The sequence below is a fragment of the Drosophila bipectinata genome, chromosome 2R, assembly GCF_030179905.1.
Source record: "Drosophila bipectinata strain 14024-0381.07 chromosome 2R, DbipHiC1v2, whole genome shotgun sequence".
In the NCBI taxonomy this organism is placed as follows: domain Eukaryota; kingdom Metazoa; phylum Arthropoda; class Insecta; order Diptera; family Drosophilidae; genus Drosophila; species Drosophila bipectinata.
In genome coordinates this window covers 24132910-24153966 of record NC_091737.1, presented here as the reverse complement: position 1 = coordinate 24153966, position 21057 = coordinate 24132910, and the positions used below count along the sequence as shown (strand labels likewise).

Genomic DNA, 21057 nt, shown 5'->3' with positions numbered 1-21057 from the left:
AAAATCTAAAAAATATTTTGTTTCTGGATTTTGATGCAGATTTGTGGAGAATCTTTCCACAAATCGATAAAGGTACTCCGCTCTGGGATCGGATAAGAATTGTTAAAGATATAGCCTTCGCAGTGAGCTATAGTGCCCCTCCCATGCAATTCCCCATTTTTGAAGGGGACCCCCTGGAAATTTTAACAAAAAATTTAAAAAATATTTTGTTTCTAGATTTTGATGCAGATTTGTGGAGAATCTTTCCACAAATCGATAAAGGTACTCCGCTCTGGGATCGGATAAGAATTGTTAAAGATATAGCCTTCACAGTGAGCCATAGTGTCCCTCCCATGCAATTCCCCATTTTTGAAGGGGACCCCCTGGAAATTTTAACAAAAAATCTAAAAAATATTTTGTTTCTAGATTTTGATGCAGATTTGTGGAGAATCTTTCCACAAATCGATAAAGGTACTCCGCTCTAAGATCGGATAAGAATTGACAAAGATATAGCCTTCACAGTGAGCTATAGTGCCCCTCCCATGCAATTCCCCATTTTTGAAGGGGACCCCCTGGAAATTTTAACAAAAAATTTAAAAAATATTTTGTTTCTAGATTTTGATGCAGATTGGTGAAGAATCTTTCCACAAATCGATAAAGGTACCCCGCTCTGGAATCGGAAAAGAATTGGTAAAGATATAGCCTTCACAGTGAGCTATAGTGCCCCTCCCATGCAATTCCCCATTTTTGAACTGGACCCCTGGAAATTTTAACAAAAAATCTAAAAAATATTTTGTTTCTGGATTTTGATGCAGATTTGTGGAGAATCTTTCCACAAATCGATAAAGGTACTCCGCTCTGGGATCGGATAAGAATTGTTAAAGATATAGCCTTCACAGTGAGCCATAGTGTCCCTCCCATGCAATTCCCCATTTTTGAAGGGGACCCCCTGGAAATTTTAACAAAAAATCTAAAAAATATTTTGTTTCTAGATTTTGATGCAGATTGGTGGAGAATCTTTCCACAAATCGATAAAGGTACTCCGCTCTGGGATCGGATAAAAATTGTTAAAGACATAGCCTTCACAGTGAGCTATAGTGCCCCTCCCATGCAATTCCCCATTTTTGAAGGGGACCCCCTGGAAATTTTAACAAAAAATTTAAAAAATATTTTGTTTCTAGATTTTGATGCAGATTTGTGGAGAATCTTTCCACAAATCGATAAAGGTACTCCGCTCTGGGATCGGATAAGAATTGTTAAAGATATAGCCTTCACAGTGAGCCATAGTGTCCCTCCCATGCAATTCCCCATTTTTGAAGGGGACCCCCTGGAAATTTTAACAAAAAATCTAAAAAATATTTTGTTTCTAGATTTTGATGCAGATTGGTGGAGAATCTTTCCACAAATCGATAAAGGTACTCCGCTCTGGGATCGGATAAGAATTGTTAAAGATATAGCCTTCGCAGTGAGCTATAGTGCCCCTCCCATGCAATTCCCCATTTTTGAAGGGGACCCCCTGAAAATTTTAACAAAATATCTAAAAAATATTTTGTTTCTAGATTTTGATGCAGATTGGTGGAGAATCTTTCCACAAATCGATAAAGGTACTCGGCTCTGGGATCGGATAAGAATTGGCAAAGATATTGCCTTGGCCATCAATAAACATTTTTAAAATTTCGAACCGATTTCCCGCCAGATTAATCGATAATCGATTTTTAAGTGCACTGTTGTATTTGACGTTTGCGCATCACTATTTCGTGTTCTCCGGGTTTGTTTTCCTTCCCTTGTGAAATACCAGTGCCACAAAACTAAATTCTACGCCTCTTCGCTGTTGACTCACGTAAATAACCTTCACATGGAGGACCACAACTCGGAGGATCACGTTCCCTGCGCGGATGGTACTCCGGTATCATCGCCACAGCTGAATATTTTGTGTGCGATTTGCAACATATATTTCCGGGCAAGCGATGTGATTTTCAGCACTGCTGCTTGTGGCCATGTTTTCCACAAGAACTGCCTAACTCGCTGTCTGCGAACATCCTCTAGCTGTCCTCAGTGCCGCTCCCACTGCTACAGAACGCGCATTCACCGAATTTACCTGAACTATGCTGAACGCACTGATTTCGACGATGAACAGTTGCCGGATGCACCCTTCGAGTGGGTGCCCATGGATCTGGAGCCGGGCGCTCCGACGGATGCCCACCTGCCCCCTAAGGGAGCCATACAATGCGGCACAGACGATGACGGCGAGCCAACTTACGTAGCTCGTGTCTACATAGAAAACGAGCTACTCCCGGCCAGCTATGTGCCCCAAAAGAAAGCCGTTATCGCGTCCTGGAGCTGCCAGTCTAGAAGCCTTACCGATGAAGTTGAAGTGCTTGTACTGAAGGACTGTGATTACAAATGGGTGGCCGGCGAGGCGGGAAGCTTTCCGGAAGATGCTTTAAAATCCGGATACGGTGATACCCAGGAAGTTACCTATACCGGACGTGGTCTATACAAAGGTATCCAGAAGCTGGGAAAGGTGCATCCCTCGCACAAAGTCTTGTACATGGCCCACAACCATCTCGAGGTGAACACCCGTACGTATGAGGTCCTTGTGGTGACTCCCCGCGAACAAGCCGATCGATGATCTGTTTCTACTTATTATGCTCCTCGATGGAGAATTAATTCTTAATTGAATCTTTGTTAAAGTTACTTTGTTTTTTCTTTAAATATAGTATCTATGTATTCTCTGTATTAATGTTAACTTGTGGCTTTATGTTTGTTCCAATAGATAGATTCTATAGCTTAGTTTATATTCCTTTTTTTACCATATCCCTAGCTAGATTCCTATCCTTTAACTTTAATGCATTATTTTTAATTAGTAGTTATGTATTTTTATTATTTTATTAGTGAAATATCCGCATGAAATCAGTTCTTGGTTTACGTAGTACGTCTGATGACTCACTCCTGAGGTCATTGCATGATGAATCGACGGGCTCTCCGATTATTGGTTGAGCACCTGATGATACATGCTATCCTTTGGCCGTCAGCCGTCGGGTATGCGGGGCGGCGCCGTCGCTACTGTGTACACCGACGGAAGTGCGACTACACTCTCCTCGCGAGGGCGGCTGGAAACAGGTCCACGGCACGGTCATGTCTCTGCCGTGGACGCTGGCTAATTGTAGTCGGGCGAGGAGAAGAAAACTCCGAAAATCACCCCAATCCAAGGCGGTACTGTGTGCGCTGATGGATGCGTGGCCGAGGGGGTGCTCGGTCGACAGCATGCGAACTCTGGACACCGGCCGACCTCCAGTTTCAGAAAGGCTTCCCACGGCATTGCAGGCTCTGCCGGCGGGCGACCAACCCCTTCCTGCGCACTCGTGGGATCCAAAATGAATCGAAAAAACTCAAACAATAATAATGGTAACAACTTGAACCAGACATCTGGTACAGATCACTCAACAAACGTGGAGGAGAGCAGGTCCGCACCATACTCCGAAGACTGGAGGCCCTATACGGCGATTGACGACAAATCGGGCGACCATCCAGGCGATGTACCTTCGCCTGGAACCCGCAAAAAATCATACAAAGACAAGAGACGAGCTGCTTACATTCTGATGCAGGACTTGAATAGGACCTCCGACGAAGTGGTTTCGCCGGAAGAGCAGGAAGCTATCAAATGGGCCAAGACGATCCTCCCGGACTTCGAGCCCGCCAAAGCTGGTGTGACATTTCATAAAAAAAACATCAAAAAACCAGCTCAGGCTCAGGCTCCCGCTCCCAGCCAGCCTTCGGGCAGCAAACGAAAGGAGCGGGTGGAGGGTCCAACGACTTCCAAGCGGTCCAGGATGGAGATGCAAAACCGATCATTGATCGAAATGGCCGAGGGCAAGGTCCTTCTGGGCGTGCAGGACAGGAATGCTGTCAGTGGAAATGTTCCTCGCGAGAAGTGGAGGCTGGTGGAGAACGAGCTGCAGGATCGGTTTTTGGAGTTCGTGGGCGACTCTGGCGAACCACCCCCCATGTGCACGGACGCTGGATGGCACCAGGGCTGTGTCAAGGCCATAGTCTGTGAAGACACCCGATCGGCGGAGATCTACAAGCGAATGATCGAATCTCTGGGCGAAGTTTACCCCAATGCCCGACTGGTGGCGGTTGACTGGGAGCAGGTCGTCTCACCGCCAAAGGCCCGGGCTTGGGTCACCATTAAGCCCGAAGAGCCAGAGATCATACTTAAAATGTTGCAGCTCTGCAACCCGGAGATTCCAACTGCCAACTGGCGGGTGGTCAAGGTGGAGAAGGCCTCCGGGCCGTCGCGGCAGGTAGTGCTCCTCCTGGACAACGAGTCGGCCGATATGGTGATCAAGGCGGGCAATGTGGTCCGGTACGGCTTCACGACCATCAAAATGAAGGTATATGGTAGGGGTCGTAAGCCCCCAAAGCCGCCTCCCAAAGAGTATGGTAAACCTACTAATGAGTATGGTAAACCACAAGATTGGTCCACCGAGGAGAGACACGATGATTCCTACGACTCCAAAGATCGCATTGACGCAGAAGACTCGGACGAAGATATATTGTGGGAGGATCTCGATGAAGATTAGCAGAAATATCATTCAAGACCAGGTGAGACCATGACTTTGGAGGGTATATCGATGTAATCCATTCCTGTAATCCATTTCTTTTCAGTTCAAAGATATTTCATTACCCATTCCGGCTATTTTTCAATAAAATCCATCCTTTTCCAAAAAGAAGTCTGTTTTTTGTACCCAAGCTGGGATGATCTGTAGGGGTTTCAAGAGAGGATTGGTAGCCACTTTGATCTTCATACTTTTTTTTATTTAAAAATGTGTTAGACGCTATGAATAATCAGATTAATGCTTTGATCCTACGCATGCTGTGAACATCGGGACAGTTTCTAAACAATGGTTTAAGTAATAATATGTGACTATGCGTATAACTCTAGAATATATTCCTTTCTCTGGAGCTCTGGCTTGGCTTCGTTGTTCCAACAAAGGGCCTCACAAAATTTTCTTTAAAAATACCTTTGTGTGGGTGTATAATTCGTTTAATAAACTTTATCTGAATCTGCACTATAACATGACATTCAATATATATGTATATATTTAGCTAAAATACAATTTCATATGCTCAACTTTGATTTAACATTTAACAGGCTTCGATAGGATTTTCCTGGAGTTTGTACTTAGTTCCTAAGCAGTTGTATACATAAATATATAAAAATGGATTCGTGTGTATGTTTGTGTGGGCCGTGCAAGTGCTATGTTATCATCTATATACTATATAGATTGGTATTTACAGAGTGGTGATCGGATTCCAATGTGTGATGGGACCTAATGCTTCGCTATTGAGCCTTGTTTTGAGTTGAGTCTGGTTTCTGTTGATTTGGTTTCACATTTGAGCTCTGGTCTGGCTGGAACAGGAGGTGGTACAGTCCCCTGGGTTGTAATCTGAGGATGAACTGTTTGGGAAGCGATGAGGGGAAAAAACTGAAAAACACTTTGAGTAGCTATGGAAGAACCGGGCTCCCTCCATACAAACAGTAATAACTAGTTTACAAATGTACTTTTTTGCCCTGGCGGCGGTGGCTGCGGTGCGGAGGTCATTTCTGCGAGGACAGGTAGTTCATGTACTTGGTGGTCTGCTGGGCGTTGCGCACCAGCTCGCTCTCCTCCTTGCCAGCCGCCTGCTGATCGCCCTGACCGACACCCTGTCCACCCTGCCAGTTTTTGTCCTCGTTCTGTGGCTGATGGATGTCGGGCTGCGATCGGCGCGTGAAGTGGCGGTGTCGCTGGTGCGGATGCTGCGGCGAGGTCTGCTGACGGCGGTCGAACGTGCTGGACGCCTCACTGGCCAAGCTGCTCTGGCTGCTGTATCGGGGGAACCTTGGACCACCTCCTCCTCCGCCTCCCCCTCGTGTGGGACTCTGGTTGTACCGATATCCGCCAGACTTGTCCATCTTGGAAGGGCGTGGAAGGGTGCGAGCCCTGGAGGAGCTGCGGCTATTGGACTCTGGCCCGTTGGAGTTGTAGGCACAGTTTTCGTCCTGGTAGCCACTGTTAATGGCCGTATTGGAGCGCCGCCAGGTATCGCTATGAATCTTCTGGCCTGGGCCAGTCTGTGGCTGATGCTGAACCTGACCTTGTTGCTGCTGCTGCTGCTGCTGTTTCTGGAAGCGCGGCGGCTTGTCGTAGGTGTTGCGGTTCTGGAAGCGGCCGCCCCGCTTATAGGTGTTGCCACGCTCGTAGTTACTGATGTAGGAGCGCTCGCTGCGGTCGTCCCTGTCGCGCTGGTCCCAGTTGGAGTTGACTATGCTGTTGTAGTTCCCCCCTCCGCTCATGTTGCGCTCGTGCCGCTCCTGGGAGTGTTTCCTTCGGTCGTGAATGCTGTAGAGCCGCAAGTTGCCGGTGCCCTCGCTCCTCACGCTGTGATGGTCGTCCTCGAAGCTCGCGCTGTAGCGCCTTTGCTGGTCGCGGGAACGGCCGTTGCTGTCACCGTCGTGGTTGCGGTTGAAGCGCGTCTTTCGCCAGCTCGGCAGCGGCTTGCTCTCGTCGCGATCCTCGCTGCTGGCCATGGATGGATACTGGTCGGAGTTTGTGTCTATGCTGGCCGGCTGCTGAGTCTTCAACGGTCTCGGGGCCTGGCGCGGCTGATAGTTGCGGCGTCCGTGGCGATGAGGGCCCGTGCTGCTGGCAGGATATGGCTGTGGGGCTGCATCCGAGTAGCGCTCCTCGCTTGGCTCCACCTCGCCGTAGCCGATGTCGCAGAAGGAGTCCTCGCAGACTTGCTCGCTCCACTTCTTTGTCGTCGGCGGCGGATCGAAAGTGTCCGGGTCTTGGCCAGAAGTATTGGCGCTGCTCCCGTTCTCAGACTGTTGATGCTGTAGCGGGTGATTGTCGTCCTTCGGATGCATGGGTCCCGATCCGTTATTGTTGACTGCGTCATCCTCCCCCTCTTCAACCACCAGATAGGTGGTGTACATGGCCTCCAGCTCGTTGCCGATGTGTTTGAAGTGGCTGTAGAACAGGTCCAGCACCATAACGAACATGGCCTTCACCTTGGCGGTTAGCGCAGGCTGCATAATCAGGTGGCGACGGACGTGGAACAGCAGCTGGTCGATCTCAGCCTTGTGGCGCGTGCGCATGATCTCTCCGTTCAGCGAGATCTGGGAAAGGACGAGGCGCGCCAGACGGGCGTTCACCACAACATTGACGTCCGTAAGCTCCCGGGTGAGCAGGTCCAGCAGGGACACCCCTAGGATCGTGATTGGAGCATTGTCTGCCAGCCGGACCCGGTGGTAGTACTCGCCCAGCAGCGTTATGGAGTTGTACAGCCGGTTCTTGTCGTGCGTCCGGTACGCATCTGCATTCAGGAAATTTGTCTCGAGGATCTTCAGCATGGCGCTGCGCACCTTGGTGTCCTTCATCGCCAGCGCATCGAAGTTACGGGATGAGAAGAGCAGGGCGAACTTTAGCGCCGTGTCGCTGTCTCCGAGCGCCTTGTCGTTCAGGTACTCCATGGATTCGCTGTAAACAAAGAGAGTGAGCTATAGAACCGAATCGGGTAACAGGAGCATGCTGGTTTTTCTATTTATATGCTTTCGCAGGTACGGAGCAGTGTTATCTGATAAGCCCAAGTCTCGAATTTATTTACTCGGCAATTAACTGGAAGCATGAGCCGGAGGCAATGGGTGGGAAAAGTGTTCACTTTGAACTGCTTCGATGGCGACAGTCTCGCACCGTGATTATTTATATGAAAAGCTGTAAATTTTTAAGACACGCTGACGTCCAAGCGACCTGGTCTACCACATATTTACAACTACAGTGCGTTTCGAAACTGTCAAGTTGTTATTATTATTCCTAATAGGCCTTGATGGGTTGCTTTGTATAAACATTATGTCTGAGAACAAAAATTGAGACAAATCGAGAAATAAAATTGCCTAGTAGGCATATTATGGCTCCTTCGCCCATGTGTGAAGTGTCATGGAAGTAGATAAGAGTATTAATTGAAGACAATATTCAATTTAATCTCGATCTTCTTGAAAGAGTAAACATTAAGCCTCGTTTATGAATTCATTCTGGGACCTGGCGCAGGAGATCTTGAGAAGAATACCGCCCTGGTTGACCTCCTAGTCCATTTGGACTATCGAGAACGCTTTCACCCGCTTCCTGCCTTACTGTTTTGGCGCTCGCTGTATAGACTGCGAGTATTTATACGCGAAAAGAGGTGGCAAACATACATACTACTTATAACATTATTAATCATCAATGGCCCATACACGAACAGTCACACAAACATGGGGACACATACCACAGCATCGACTCGTCGCGCACAATGTTGCAGAAGTCAGTCTCAATGGTCTTGATCTTGGAGTTCAGCACGATTCCGTCGTCCTGGATGTCGAGGCCTCGCATCAGCTCGATGATGAGGTCGTAGGCGCAGCCACCTGCTGGAATCTGGTATCCGCCGCCAACATTCAGAATGTCGCGGAGCCGTGGAGTATCGGCGCCACCTCCGGTGGTGCTGCTGTGTCCACTGTCAGCCACGCTGTTGTAACTGTTGTTGTAGTTGGGGCCGCCGACGCCACTGCTCTTGTTGCCCCCGCTGTGGTTGTTGCCGATCATGTTGGCCATTTCCATTTGCTGGAGGCGCTGGGGCTCGCTGGCTATTGTTGTTGTTATCGCACGGTTGTTTGTTTGCCTCTTTTTCACACTCTTCCGCCGTCTGTTCTTTCCGTTCTCCCACTGTCCGAGTGTGTGTAAGTTCAATCGCGTTGACAAAGGTGTCGAAATGCGAAATGCGCAAGCTGAATTGCCACCTTGTGCTTTTCACCGTTCTGGCGCCGTTCTAGCAGGTAACTAATGGTTAACTTTTGTACAGAACTTTAATAGAACAAACAAAGAAAAATTAAATGCACACAAATCTAAAACTATTCCTATTTATTATTCCTATTTGACGACTTTTGAGATGTTGTATTAGCGGTGGCACCGATGGCGCTATCGATGATGGCGTGCTTTCCGTGGGGCTTTCAAACAAGATTTTTCGTCAGTTATTACAACAAATACAATAATTAAATTTAAATAATTATGTCTATTAATTGCTTTAAAAGTGTTTATAAAATGTATATACAAGCTTAATTCTTCCTTAAAATATATATATTCTTTTTGGCTAATAAATAAAAGCTAAGACATCGATTACCTACGTTATCGAGGTGAATTGAATTTATGGCAAGTGTGGGGAATTAGAATACTATCAGCTGATTGTCATGGGCGCGTAAACTGGTATGGTAATCGTGACGCTGCCGATATATCGATATAAACAAATGTTTGAAATTAAGACTCATCCCTAATGAGTTGTCGAATTCTTTGCGGCGCGCCGAATATCTGGATTTTATAACTGTTTTTATGTAGATTATTTATTGTTTCGAATATGTTAAACTTAAACTGCGTGATATGCGCCGAACTGTTTTCCCAGGCGGACGAGGTGTTCGTCACCGTTTGTGGCCACATGTTCCACCACAATTGCCTCAACCAATGGCTCGATCGGTAAAGAATTTGTTTTTGTTGACAGGATGGGGTCTTGGAATAAGGAAAAATCATATTTATTGGCAGCTCCAAAACCTGTCCCCAGTGCCGCAATAAGTGCACCACGCGCAACATCTTTCGGGTCTACTTTAATTTGGCCAACTTGGATGTGAGCCGCATCGATGTGGGGTCTCTTCAGGAACAGCTGGATAATGCCAATCTGGCACTGAAGATGAAGGAAAGGGAGTCCGGCAAACTGGAGCAGCAAATGCGTGACCAGAAAGAGACCCAAAAGAAGTGCCTGTAAGTTAGGAATCTTTGATTATTTTTCCATAAATACTAAACGTCTGCATTGCAGGAAAACTATAGCTGGGTTGGAACAAAAGGTCCAGAAGAAGGACTTTTTGATCAGCAGTTACGTGGAGCAGATCCACATCCTGAAGAATGAGGCTCTGGTGGTGGATGCTTTGCGTAAGGAAAACAAATCGCTGAAGCAACTACTTCATTCCGTCGAGAGCATGTCAGCCATTCTTGCCGCTGGATCGGCAGACACCGAACGCCTTCTAAAAAATGAGTCTAATCCCCAAGTGCTGGCCAACTGGGTCACCACACTAAAGCGCGAGTTGCGCCAGTGCGAGAGCAAGAAGACTGACATGAGGAATGTACTCACAGTGGTCCAAAATGATCTGCGCAAAGAGATCGAAGTGAAACGGTGAGAAGAGTGAGATTCAAAATTGTTCAGAAACCCATGATTCTTATTTTCCAGCAAGCTCGAGGAGAGGGTTTCGCAACTGGAAAGCGATCTTTACCAGGCACAGGAGAAGGTTTGTTAGCACAATGTTCTTTTTATTGCCACTTTCATAATTGTTTTCAAAAACAGCTTCAATCTGCGAAGAACTGGACTCCTGTGGATTCGCCTACCAAAAGCAATCTCATGTTTTTAAAAAAAGAAGAAAGACGCGACACCATCTCCCCCACAATTGTAAGTCCTAGGGTCCTAGGGTGAAAATCTCTTGGAATTAATATTCCCGCTCTATATTGCAGAAGGAGAACATCAAGCGCATAGAAGAGTCGACTTCGCCTTATCTGAATATCAAGTCCAGCAGCGTGGGACTAGCCCATTTACTCAACACCAAGGGTAATATCGGTTTAACAAAAACCAAAATATCTCCAATCAAGGCGGCGACTGGTGCCAACATGGCCAGTGGAACTATACGCAAGACGACCAGTGACCTTAGCGAAAAGGTAAGGCTGCAAGAAATAAGAAAGCTAAAACCTAATACAAATTCTTTGTAGTACTCCATTTTCAAGAAACCACGACTGCTGCTACCCAGCAGTAGTGGACTGGCGGCCACATCGAGCTCCAACTTCGTTTTCAACGGAATGGGAGGCTCAGAGAAGGTGGATCCGTTTGCGCAGCGCGCTGAGGAATTGGAGAATTGCCGATCCACGGCACCACTTGCCCGGAATGTCAACCAGCGGCTAAAGGCCGGATCCCTTCGCAACTTCAAGCTGGGCAAATAAGTCATGTGAACTATAAAGACTGCCTGTGTTCAGGAATTAGATTGGGATGCTATTTTGTTACGTAGCCAATGCATGGTTTTGAATTAATAAGTTAGAATTAAATACAAAAATGAGAAACAGGAAGTCCAAAATCAGGCGGCGATCTTCTTTTCTGCTTTGCCCGTCCATTCCTCGCGCAAGTGGACATTGCATCCCAGGTCGCGCAACGCCGCTTTGATGTCTTGTTCCACACTGGGGTGCTCCGTCATGGCGGCGTTTAGCAGGTCTTCGACGCCATAGGATATCCAGGTCTCGCACTGATTGCGCGACCGTGACACCATGTTGCGGATGGCCCAGGCCCCGTTTCTTTGGACGATTTTGTGTTTCGGATGGGCGCGAAGTGCCTCCACTATCACCTCGGCGATGCCAGTCTCGAAGAACGCAGCACTGTGCTCCTTCACTCGAAGGGTCAGCGTGGTAACACAAGCTAATGCAGCGGCCACGATGTTTTCGTTGTTTTGGTGCGTTTCCAGCAGCTGCTTTACGATGGGAGCCACTCCCTGCTGCACAATGTGCGCCTTCACCGAGTCGTGGCCAGCCAGTGCCCGCAGCAGCTTTAGACCCTCTCGATTCAAACGAACTTCGCCGAGGTTGCTGCTCATAATCTCGAAGACGATCTTCAGACCGCCAGCCTCGTCGATGGCTGTACAAAGTTCTTGGCGCACTGCCAAGGTCCCAATGGTGAGGAGTAGATCGGCCAGTACGTTGGGATCCTGGTACGCGGGAAGCAACTCCACCAAAGGAAGCAAGACCTCGTTGGCTATTTGACGGGCGTGTTCGTGGGCGCAGCCAAACTCCACACGAATATCGTCGTCCAACACCAGGAATCGGAACACAGCGGTGAGCTCACGCACCAGGCGCGGCTTGTCTTTGCCAAGCAACGGCTTCATTAATTTTAAGGCTGGTGTGTTCATGATGTTCTGGCGGTTCATTTCGTGCATAATGCAGGCCTTTTGAAGCCATTGAAGCGTGAGCAGAGTAATCTCTTCCCTTCCCGTAGTACTCTGCTCCAAGGATAATAGCTTGAGGACTACGGCCATTGCCTCCGCATCAAACAAATCCGGTTGTTTGTTGGTCAGACTGTTGACCGCCTCCAGGCACTTCCTGGTTAACTCTTCGTTTGGCGAATCGGAGGAGAGTGTCTGTTCGAGGAGAGTAATCAGGGAATCGTGGGCTCCGTTCTTTCCGGCCAGAACCCGATGCGCCAGCGATTTGGCGCATTCCGCATCTAGGGTGGCCAATTGCTCCAGCAGCTGGGCAGTGTCTTCAGTCTTTTGGCCAATGTGCTCCTTAATCTGATCAACTGTTTCGTTAATGACCGGTTTTCCCGATTCTGGATTTATGGACAGGTCCTTGATGATGTTGGCCAGGTTGATGCCCTACAAAACATTCATTTTGTGAATCATTGGTGTGGAAAACGCAATTCCCACTCACCTGGGCCTCGAACTGTTTGATGGTCTCCTCCTTGGCCTCCGATGGCGTCATGGAGAACTCCACCACATTCTCCTTGACCACATCGTCGAAGGTGTCCTGGGAAATAACCTTGGCCATGGCTACGAATTCCTTATTTTTTCTAATCGCCTAAATTAGCAGCAGCTGGAGCAATAGCAACTTAAAATTTTTACTTTGTTCTTTCTCTGAAACTTCCCACACGCACACACACTCGCTCATTCGAATTCACTTCGTTTCAAAGCAACTAGCTTTTGTCAGAGGAGTCATACCTTCAGCTGGCGGGCTATCGATAAGTCGATAGCCCAAAATATCGAAAATGTGGCGCTAAAAAGAGACTGTTATTTTCTCGTTGAATATTTTTGAATGCTCAAAAAGCTTATGATGAAACTGATTTGTTAATTTACGTATATTTGTATTTTGGCTTTCTCATGCTATTATTATTCACATTGCAATTACATTTAGACGCCTGGGCGTTGAAGCTTTTAAGAATGGGGACCGGGACAAAGAGTGAACAAGGACACACTAAGAGATACAGAGACGGAGAAACACCAACACACGCACATCTAAAGAGCTCAATAGCCGTATGTTTTTGAATGCTTGGTGACAGATTTAAGGGTAATATTGATAGATCAATATCCTGCCGAATTGGCCAGTCATTTCCTTTTCGGCAGCTTGTAGTCCACTGGCGGATGCAGCTTTAGATGGTCCAAAAAAACTGGCTGCATATCCGCCCGCCATGAGATCTCCTCCCGAGCCCTCACTGGCCCATCTTTGCAGGTCAGCCAGTAGGTGCTCATCAAGCCCTTGCCCTGTTATAAGCCATGGAGGTTATAGAGTTTAGTTCATTTAATGGATTAGACCCACCTTGACGTCGATGAGACCTCGGTGCTCCGTCCGGAAGCCGCCCACTTGCTGCAGGGAGTCGTGCATCTCCTCGGTGATATGTATCTTCTGGGCCTCGCCGGTACTCTCCATACGCGAGGCCGTGTTCACCGTGTCGCCAAAGAGGCAGTAGCGCGGCATCTTGGTGCCCACGATCCCGGCCACCACCGGTCCTGTGTGCACGCCGCACCGGATCTGAACGAACTCATCGCCTGCCCTCGGGATCCGGAACACCGACGAGGCGTCCAGCAAATCAAGCGCCATTGTTGCTATCTCGCTGATGTGCTTGTTCCCTGGGCAGCGCCAGAAGGTGGGAGGTATGTGGTTTTGGGGGCGGCATAAATTAAAATTACGGCGCATGGCCACAAATGAAAGTTAAATTAGCGCAAATCTTTTTTGGGGCCAAACTGTCGACTGACTGACAGAATGACAGCCGAATTTGCATAAATTACCGTTCTTCACCGGCAGACCGGAGGCCACCATGTAGGAGTCGCCGATGGTCTCCACCTTGTAGACGTCATAGCACTCGATGCGTTCGTCAAACACGCGGTAAATGGAATTGAGAAAAGTAACGACCTGAATAGAAATTTACAGGATAGCCAGGCTCTTATTAATTCTTTAAGTGTAATGCTTTAATTACCTCCAGGGGAGTGCAATGTGCGGCGATTTCGGTGAAGCCGACAATGTCGCTAAAGTAGATGGTTACTGCCTCGTAGAGCTCGGCGGGCACCTGTCAGGGAGTCAATTAGAACTGGCTAAAGCCCGTACCCACGCCCCTTCTCCTTTTCCACTCACCTTCTGGGTTTGCTTCAGTTGCATGGCCACACTGGGGGGCAGCATTTGGAAGAGAAGGGAGTCGCTTTTGCGTTTCTCCCGCTTCAGCTCCTTGGCCTTCTGGGAGAGATTGACGGCGTAGAGCTAAACGGAAGAGTTACTTTAACTCAAAACCTTTAATAATCAGGACAAAATACTCACTTGAATTGTGGCAGCGGCATTCTTGACCAGCACAATGATGACGGGAGACACCAGGAGCACCACGACAAGAATGGCTATTCCAATGGCCTCCTTGCGGTCAGCCTCTGCCAAAGTAGAGTCCACATATTCCCTGAAATTTAAAAAATAACTTCGAAATATTTAACTCCAATCCCTTATAGACTCACTTGATCTGTCGTCTTAAGGCCTTTTGCAAGATTCGGAGATCATCAGTATAGTTATTCATTAGATCGTAGTACTCGATGGCACTGCGTTCATTGGAAACATTGGGACTATTCTTGAGCAGCGTGGCGCCCCTGCGGAGAGTAAGAATTAGGATCAGACTCAAAACCAATAGGTCAGAACTGAAAATACCCACATTTGCTTGGCACGATGAAATTTCTTGGTGCAGGTGATGTTTGTGTACATTTCCTTCAGCATGGGAGCGTAGTTCAAAGTGGAGTTGATCATTTCCCGGGCCATGAACTCATAACGTACGTAGGACACGAAATTCTCGGCCGTTAGGGATCCTCTGCCATAGTAACGAATGCCGAAGGATGTGGCTATGTTCTGGCACTCTATGCTTTTCAAAAGGTTCTTAAAACCTACTAGATAGCTGATGGTAGAGAGATAATATATAATATTATGAGTGCTATCCTAGAACAGGAACTCACCGCCAAACACCACTGTTGTCCGTTTCCTTGATTTGCTCGTTTAGATGGTGCAGTAATCCTCTATTGATGGACGTGTACCAGTTCATGACCTCGGTGATGGAGCTCTCTTCTGGCTCCAAGCGCACACGATTACGAAAATCTGACAGCCTGCTCTGAAAGTCTGTCCGGGTCAGCATCATCTCCCGATCGTCTTCATCCTCGTCGGGAGCCGTTGGCACGCTGATCTCATTCCAGGTTGTCATGTTGTTGAGAGCATGATCCGTGTTTGTAAAACGCTGTGTCAGGTTGTTTCTGTTCCAGGGACATCAAGAATCAGGCAAAAGTGTATATCAGGATGAATACTAACCGCTCCTTGCTCCCGTTGGTGAAAATATAGAAGGCCACCTCAGACCGTTCCAGCTGAAGGCGGGTTACTACTTTTCCCAAGTCCGTGGCAATTGTTACCTGTAAAAATAAATAAAAACAATAAAACAATACCTTAATATCTTAATATATGTTTACATAAAGACAAAGTCACAAACGAAAATATACAAAGGCTTTAATACTGATATATGGCTAAAATAATTGGCATTCCTCATCGGTTACTTAATAATTATAACTTTGATTAGGATTATGGTTTCATTTTGGGATTCCCGAAGATAGCTGGGGGAGCTCTGATCAGTAATCTTTCGAGAACGATCGGCCAAGTGATCTTTGTAAGGGATTCAGCTGCTTTTTTGATAGCGCAATGATATCGTTAACTAGGCGTATACTTAATATTCCCAGAAACCTTATCAGTCCTAGCAGACCTGTCTTATCAGAAACCTGGCAGGCTGGGTGGCCGTATATAAGACCCTATTGAGCCTATACCTATCGGTCAGCTAGCCAAAATTATGTGTTCCAAGTTAGTCTGTTTCGCCTTGGTCATCTTGGCTTTTTGCCAACCTTATCAGGGTGCCAGCGAGGAGACTTTCTCCTCCTGCCCCATCAACTTTACCCGTGTGGCGGACAAATGCCTTCTCGCCGATAGTTCCTGGAAAAATTGGTACGAATCGGATCGTCATTGCCGCTCCATCAACGCAGGACTTCTCAGCATCAAGAACCAGACCGAACTGAAGGCCATCAATGAGTGGCTACCAGTGTCGGCTCCGTACCAAATGGAGTTCTGGACTGCTGGAAACAAGTTGGGCCAAGTCTCGGCCCTCATCGATTACTTCTGGCAGAGCACTGGGGATAGGGCTCTCTATCTGCCCTGGGCGGTAGGTCAGCCCACTCCTGCCAGCGGTGATTGCCTGACTTTGCTGGCCAATTACTCCATGTCTACGGAAGATCACCGCCTGATGGTAAGAAACTGCACTCAGTGGGCTCCCCACATCTGCCAGACGGACCTGGTCCAGTTCAAGACCCAGTTGTGCCTCAACCCTTATGCCTTTCACGAGGTTCAAGTACCTCTGTAAATCTACCCATTCTGAATAATAAATATGACGTGAGCTAAGAATTCAAATAAAATAATATATTTTATTATTTTATCATAATGACAGTGAGTGTTACTCCAACAATTGGTTTCGATTTCACTCAGAAAACTATTATTTTTCCAAAAACCTTATCAATTACGGTTCAAGCACTATTATTTTCTGTTTAATTAAGCTTTTAATTATAGTTTCTTAAATAATCTAATCACTGTACTTCAAAAGTAATTTAAATAGAGTAGAGAACTTTTCGCTTTAATTACATCAAGGCTTTATTACTGATATTTGGCTAAAATTATTGGCATTCCTTATCGGTTACTTAAGTAATTTTAATTTTGAGGGAATTCCTTTAGGTATTAAAAATAGTATAATTAAGATTATGGTTTCATTTTGGGATTCCCTAACATGGCAGGGGGGACTCTGATGAGTAATCTTTTGAAGCCAAGCGGCCAAACGATCTCTGTGAGGGATTCAGCTGCTTTTTTGATAGCGCAAAGATAACGAAAACTAGGCGTATACTTAATATTCCCCGAACTCTTATCAGACAGGTAGTCTTATCAGAGACCTGGCAGGCTGGGTGGGTGTATAAAAGACATTGTTGCCCACCTGTCGGTCAGTTAACCAAAATGTTGTGGCCCAAGTTAGTCTGTTTTGCCTTGGTCAGCTTGGCTCTTTGCCAACTTTATCAGGCTGCCAGCCAGGAGACATTCTCCGCCTGCCCCGTCAACTTTACCCGTGTGGCTGATAAATGCCTTCTCGCCGATAGTTCCTGGAAGAGCTGGTACGAATCGGATCGTCATTGCCGGTCCATCAACGCCGGACTGTTGAGCATCAAGAACCAAACCGAATTGAAGGCCATCAATGAGTGGCTGCCGGTGGCGGCGCCTTACCAACTGGAGTTCTGGACAGCTGGAAACAAATTGGGCGAAGTATCGACCCTAATTGATTACTTCTGGCAGAGCACCGGGGATAGGGCTCTCTATCTGCCCTGGGCGGTAGGTCAGCCCACTCCTGCCAGCGGTGATTGCCTGACTTTGCTGGCCAATTACTCCACCTCTACAGGACAACTGGTCGTGGAAGATCACCGCCTGGCCGTAAAGAACTGCACCCAGTGGGCTCCCCACATCTGCCAGACGGAGCCGGTCCAGTTCAAGACCCAGTTGTGTCTCAACCCCGAAGCCTTCCATGAGGTTCAAGTACCTCTGTAAAGCTAACTCTTGAAAATAATAAATGTGATGTGTGCTTGGAATTCAAAGAATATAATATATTTTGACATTTTATTATAATGTCAGTGTGTATCCCCAACAATTTCGGTTCTATCACTATTATTAAACTTTTAATTATAGTTTCATAAAAAATCTAATCAGTTCCCTCTACTTCAAGTGTAATTTAAATGGCGTTGAGAACTTTAGTGCTTCCTACTTGATTGGCTTTACAGTGTTTGATTTAAAAAAGTTCAAGTTTAGTTGCCCCTTTAGTCGCAGACCCTTTTATGATATGAATGGCCACCATCTATGTTCGAAATGGAAAGTTCCTCTATAGAAGCATTTCCCTTTTCTTTCTTTGATTTGTTTATAGTGTGTTTTGCATTCTAAGTACGTGACCCTATTCGCTGCCCACCCTTCGCCCGGCCACTTGTTCCTGAGTATCTATCAGCTCGCCGCCCATCTAGCCGCATACTTGGCAATGCGTCCCTATCAATTCACTTTGGCTCCATCGGCCCTCGTTCCCTCGTTCCTCATCATACATACAAGTATTTACAATATTTCCTATTCTATCTTTCATATTTTCCACGGAAGACGACGCATTTGCATTATGGATGAGTGAAGTGGGCGGCCGAGGGTGCACGGGCAGGGACCAAGGACACTGCTGAGTGCCAGCCACCAGCCACGAGCCAGAGCTCGTGCTCCGGAACCCTTCTCGGGGACTTGGGCGGCACTTACCTGGGCAAATAAATATTTGCAGGGTGGTCTTCGAGGTTTCTTTGCCTCCGCCGTAATGGTCAAGTGAACATTGACCGAGACAACGGCGGACAGGACCCTCCCGCCAGCATCTACTTGACGTATGATTGAATTTCAGCTATAAATTTTAATTACGCCTCAAAAAGGACACACAGTTGGGTCACCTTCGCATTGTTTACTTCTTTTCATCGTCCTGTCTCTCACTTACCTGGGTCTCAATGTCTGCCACGGCGGAACGGTACTCCAGGATCTCTTGCAGTGACACCGATGTTTGCACAATCAACGCCAATATTGGTATAAATGGTAGAATTATCATCTGCAAATGGATTCGCATGTCAATGAGAGCAAACTCTTGCCGACAGTGTCTTGTGGTATTGAAGGATCATGTTTTTAAAAAGTTTAACATAAATTTTCAAATAAATGCTGGTTTTTTCAGACTTTAATATTGGAATACATCTATGTAATGTTATAGAAACAATTAGCTTATCTTTGAAGGGAGATATTTGAACCTGTATTTAATAATATTTCATTTTTTTTCATCTAACATGCTTCTTTAACCCCTCTTGCCCCACGGTGCCATCTATTTTCATTTGTCACCAATATGTGTTCAACCCAGAGCCCAGACCTATCTGGCCTCTATCAGGAGCTGGTTGCAAGCTCAAAGAAAGTCTAATACAACAAAGTCAGAGACAAACCAAAAAGGCAGAGAAGGCGTGATTAGTCTTTATCGTGGACCGCTAATCGCGGCATTCATTAGACTCATTCTATGGGACTCCTTGTGGCACGTGACTCTGACCAGTCGGACTAATTAAGATGCATGTGCCTTCGCTAATTTATGCTGCTCTAGATAAGTGTGTTTTTCGCACCTGTTCCTCCTCCAGCATCCCTCCCAGCCCCCAACCTCCCAAAAAAGCCAAAAACACTCACCTGCATCAGTTGCAGGCGCCGTCCCGTTTTTATGGCCGGATTACGGGCAGCGGCACTGCAGCATTTTCCATTCCCGCCACTCGATATATCCTCGGAACTAATCGAGCGCACGGAAATTTTATCGAGCTGCAGATTGTGATGTGTGGGCACTACCAGGAGTCCTCCGCCGGCGCCCCCACCCGTTGGGTTAAGCTTCTCGGGGCCCATTACCACGTTCATCGGATGATTCGATTGGCAAGTGCTAATGTCGATCTTAACGCAAGCGGCGGACCTTCTGCCACTCCCGCTACCGCTTTCGCCACCCACCCCACTGCCACCCGCCGGGCAAGGTTCAGGATTTTCTCCGGACTTGTGCGCTTTTCCATTTAGCATATTGCTGATTGTTCAGGCGAGCATACAGAGTGCCAGCGCCTCATAAACACTAATGCTTCATGGGATAAAGATAGGGCAACAAATCGGTCACAACATAACAAAAAAGTCAACGAAAAATCAGTCATAAAAATAATGCTTACTTTAGAAATATTTTTTAAAAAGGTTTTGAAATGGTGAGGATCTTTTTAGATCGTTTATAAAAATTGTTAAAACTTCAAAAACCCTTTTAAAATTTTTCCTAAGAAAGAAACATTTAAAATAGAATATAAAGTATAAAAGTAACATTTAATGCATTATATTGAAAAGAAATATAAATATTAAACATATTTTTCTCTCAGTGCTAGAGCTGCAATTGCAGACTGTATCTGTATCTGTATCTGTGACTGTTCAATTTGTATCTGATGGTTTCACTCCTTGCGACACTTGTTGAGTTTCAATGGGGCCGTAATGATGAGGGCGCGTAGAATAATTGCAAAGAATGGAAGATAAGCACATATGGGTGGCCGGACCACGCCCCCTACTCCAAACAAGCCCCCCCCCCAGTGCCCCTGTCCCAATTCTCGCTCCACACACACACACACACACAGAAACAGAGGGGAAAGTCCAAACGTCAGGACGACAAATTTGATGGATGAGCAGCCAAGCAACGAAGCGTTGACAGGATGGGACAGGACACTAGGCGGTTGGGGGGGGGCTCGAGGTTTTGGGGCTTGGAGGGGGAATGGAATCGAGAGTCTCGCAAAAGGGGTTGGGACTTTGAGTTTAATTGAAAGCACATTTGATTGCTCCCCAAGGCGGAGACCCCCCATTTTTTGTCCAGTGTATTGGCAAAGTAAACAATTTACGCGATGGAACCCCTGTCCCCGCTGGTCGTTGGGTGTGTGTGTGTGTGGACACACATCCTTTGGCCTTTGTTGTTCTTGTTGTCGCAGTGTCCGTTTGTTGGTTTAATTTTCACACTTATCAAGAGCACATTTATTGATTAAAGTTTTAATTGGCTTGACAAATGGTGCCCACACGAGGGAATATTCAACCGAACTCCACTTAATTAAATGATATTACAACTTTTGGGGAAAAACCGCTCGTGTTACTCGGCAATGATTTTGTTGTTAATGTAGCCTGTGCCTAGTCTATCAGGATGCAGGATTCTTTTATCAGCCGAGCATTTCCAATCAATCGCACAGCACGCACATAAAAAGTTTCTTTAATTTTTATTATTCCACCAGCCTTCGCAAACGGCCCACACACATTAAAATTCCCACAAAACAATGGCAAAAAAATTCAATTATCTATTTGCGAC

General features: G+C 46.7%; 8 protein-coding genes across 8 annotated transcripts; 5 read left to right on the top strand and 3 right to left on the bottom strand.

Annotated features, from left to right (window-relative positions):
- Positions 1-1714: 1714 nt before the first annotated feature.
- Positions 1715-2718, top strand: LOC108118877 (uncharacterized). The gene has a single exon (XM_017231808.3). The coding sequence runs from the start codon at positions 1835-1837 to the stop codon at positions 2609-2611; it is 777 nt and encodes a 258-aa protein (XP_017087297.2). The 5' UTR covers positions 1715-1834; the 3' UTR covers positions 2612-2718.
- A 270-nt stretch (positions 2719-2988) lies between these two features.
- LOC138926000 (uncharacterized) lies at positions 2989-4712 on the top strand. Its single transcript, XM_070278071.1, has 2 exons — positions 2989-4587; positions 4651-4712. The coding sequence occupies exon 1, from the start codon at positions 3357-3359 to the stop codon at positions 4563-4565; it is 1209 nt and encodes a 402-aa protein (XP_070134172.1). The 5' UTR covers positions 2989-3356; the 3' UTR covers positions 4566-4587; positions 4651-4712.
- A 350-nt stretch (positions 4713-5062) lies between these two features.
- Positions 5063-8995, bottom strand: LOC108118875 (uncharacterized). Its single transcript, XM_017231806.3, has 2 exons — positions 8293-8995; positions 5063-7508 (listed from the first exon to the last, which is right to left on the bottom strand). Exons 1-2 carry the CDS (start codon positions 8619-8621, stop codon positions 5585-5587), a joined length of 2253 nt encoding a protein of 750 aa, XP_017087295.2. The 5' UTR covers positions 8622-8995; the 3' UTR covers positions 5063-5584.
- A 324-nt stretch (positions 8996-9319) lies between these two features.
- Positions 9320-11153, top strand: nopo (no poles). Its single transcript, XM_017231845.3, has 7 exons — positions 9320-9527; positions 9594-9809; positions 9865-10218; positions 10273-10330; positions 10387-10488; positions 10551-10751; positions 10803-11153. The coding sequence occupies exons 1-7, from the start codon at positions 9412-9414 to the stop codon at positions 11028-11030; spliced, it is 1275 nt and encodes a 424-aa protein (XP_017087334.2). The 5' UTR covers positions 9320-9411; the 3' UTR covers positions 11031-11153.
- Positions 11059-12757, bottom strand: LOC108118904 (armadillo repeat-containing protein 6 homolog). Its single transcript, XM_017231844.3, has 2 exons — positions 12504-12757; positions 11059-12448 (listed from the first exon to the last, which is right to left on the bottom strand). Exons 1-2 carry the CDS (start codon positions 12618-12620, stop codon positions 11162-11164), a joined length of 1404 nt encoding a protein of 467 aa, XP_017087333.2. The 5' UTR covers positions 12621-12757; the 3' UTR covers positions 11059-11161.
- Positions 12758-12990: 233 nt separating this feature from the next.
- On the bottom strand, positions 12991-19806 carry LOC108118736 (uncharacterized). The gene is made up of 12 exons (XM_043210662.2): positions 19386-19806; positions 18667-18774; positions 15396-15493; positions 15050-15340; positions 14755-14991; positions 14564-14692; positions 14379-14508; positions 14199-14321; positions 14044-14133; positions 13856-13979; positions 13386-13696; positions 12991-13330 (listed from the first exon to the last, which is right to left on the bottom strand). Exons 1-12 carry the CDS (start codon positions 19755-19757, stop codon positions 13175-13177), a joined length of 2169 nt encoding a protein of 722 aa, XP_043066597.1. The 5' UTR covers positions 19758-19806; the 3' UTR covers positions 12991-13174.
- Positions 15922-16485, top strand: LOC108118739 (C-type mannose receptor 2-like). The gene has a single exon (XM_017231531.2). It carries the CDS (start codon positions 15922-15924, stop codon positions 16483-16485), a length of 564 nt encoding a protein of 187 aa, XP_017087020.2.
- LOC108118737 (C-type mannose receptor 2-like) lies at positions 17124-17742 on the top strand. The gene has a single exon (XM_017231530.2). It carries the CDS (start codon positions 17124-17126, stop codon positions 17703-17705), a length of 582 nt encoding a protein of 193 aa, XP_017087019.2. The 3' UTR covers positions 17706-17742.
- Positions 19807-21057: the final 1251 nt, after the last annotated feature.

Bases quoted from the DNA above. Each gene is read 5' to 3' on its own strand.
- LOC138926000 (XM_070278071.1), top strand. From the start codon at position 3,357: ATGAATCGAAAAAACTCAAACAATAATAATGGTAACAACTTGAACCAG.
- LOC108118877 (XM_017231808.3), top strand. From the start codon at position 1,835: ATGGAGGACCACAACTCGGAGGATCACGTTCCCTGCGCGGATGGTACT.
- LOC108118736 (XM_043210662.2), bottom strand. From the start codon at position 19,757: ATGCTAAATGGAAAAGCGCACAAGTCCGGAGAAAATCCTGAACCTTGC. The intron at 14,509-14,563 runs GTGAGTCTATAA...TTTAAATTTCAG, and splicing joins GCCTTAAGACGACAGATCAA to GGAATATGTGGACTCTACTT. The intron at 13,980-14,043 runs GTAATTAAAGCA...ATTTCTATTCAG, and splicing joins CACATTGCACTCCCCTGGAG to GTCGTTACTTTTCTCAATTC.
- LOC108118875 (XM_017231806.3), bottom strand. From the start codon at position 8,621: ATGGAAATGGCCAACATGATCGGCAACAACCACAGCGGGGGCAACAAG. The intron at 7,509-8,292 runs GTATGTGTCCCC...CTTTGTTTACAG, and splicing joins CGCGACGAGTCGATGCTGTG to CGAATCCATGGAGTACCTGA.
- LOC108118904 (XM_017231844.3), bottom strand. From the start codon at position 12,620: ATGGCCAAGGTTATTTCCCAGGACACCTTCGACGATGTGGTCAAGGAG. The intron at 12,449-12,503 runs GTGAGTGGGAAT...AATGTTTTGTAG, and splicing joins TCAAACAGTTCGAGGCCCAG to GGCATCAACCTGGCCAACAT.
- nopo (XM_017231845.3), top strand. From the start codon at position 9,412: ATGTTAAACTTAAACTGCGTGATATGCGCCGAACTGTTTTCCCAGGCG. The intron at 10,331-10,386 runs GTTTGTTAGCAC...TTTCAAAAACAG, and splicing joins TTTACCAGGCACAGGAGAAG to CTTCAATCTGCGAAGAACTG. The intron at 10,489-10,550 runs GTAAGTCCTAGG...TCTATATTGCAG, and splicing joins ACACCATCTCCCCCACAATT to AAGGAGAACATCAAGCGCAT.
- LOC108118737 (XM_017231530.2), top strand. From the start codon at position 17,124: ATGTTGTGGCCCAAGTTAGTCTGTTTTGCCTTGGTCAGCTTGGCTCTT.
- LOC108118739 (XM_017231531.2), top strand. From the start codon at position 15,922: ATGTGTTCCAAGTTAGTCTGTTTCGCCTTGGTCATCTTGGCTTTTTGC.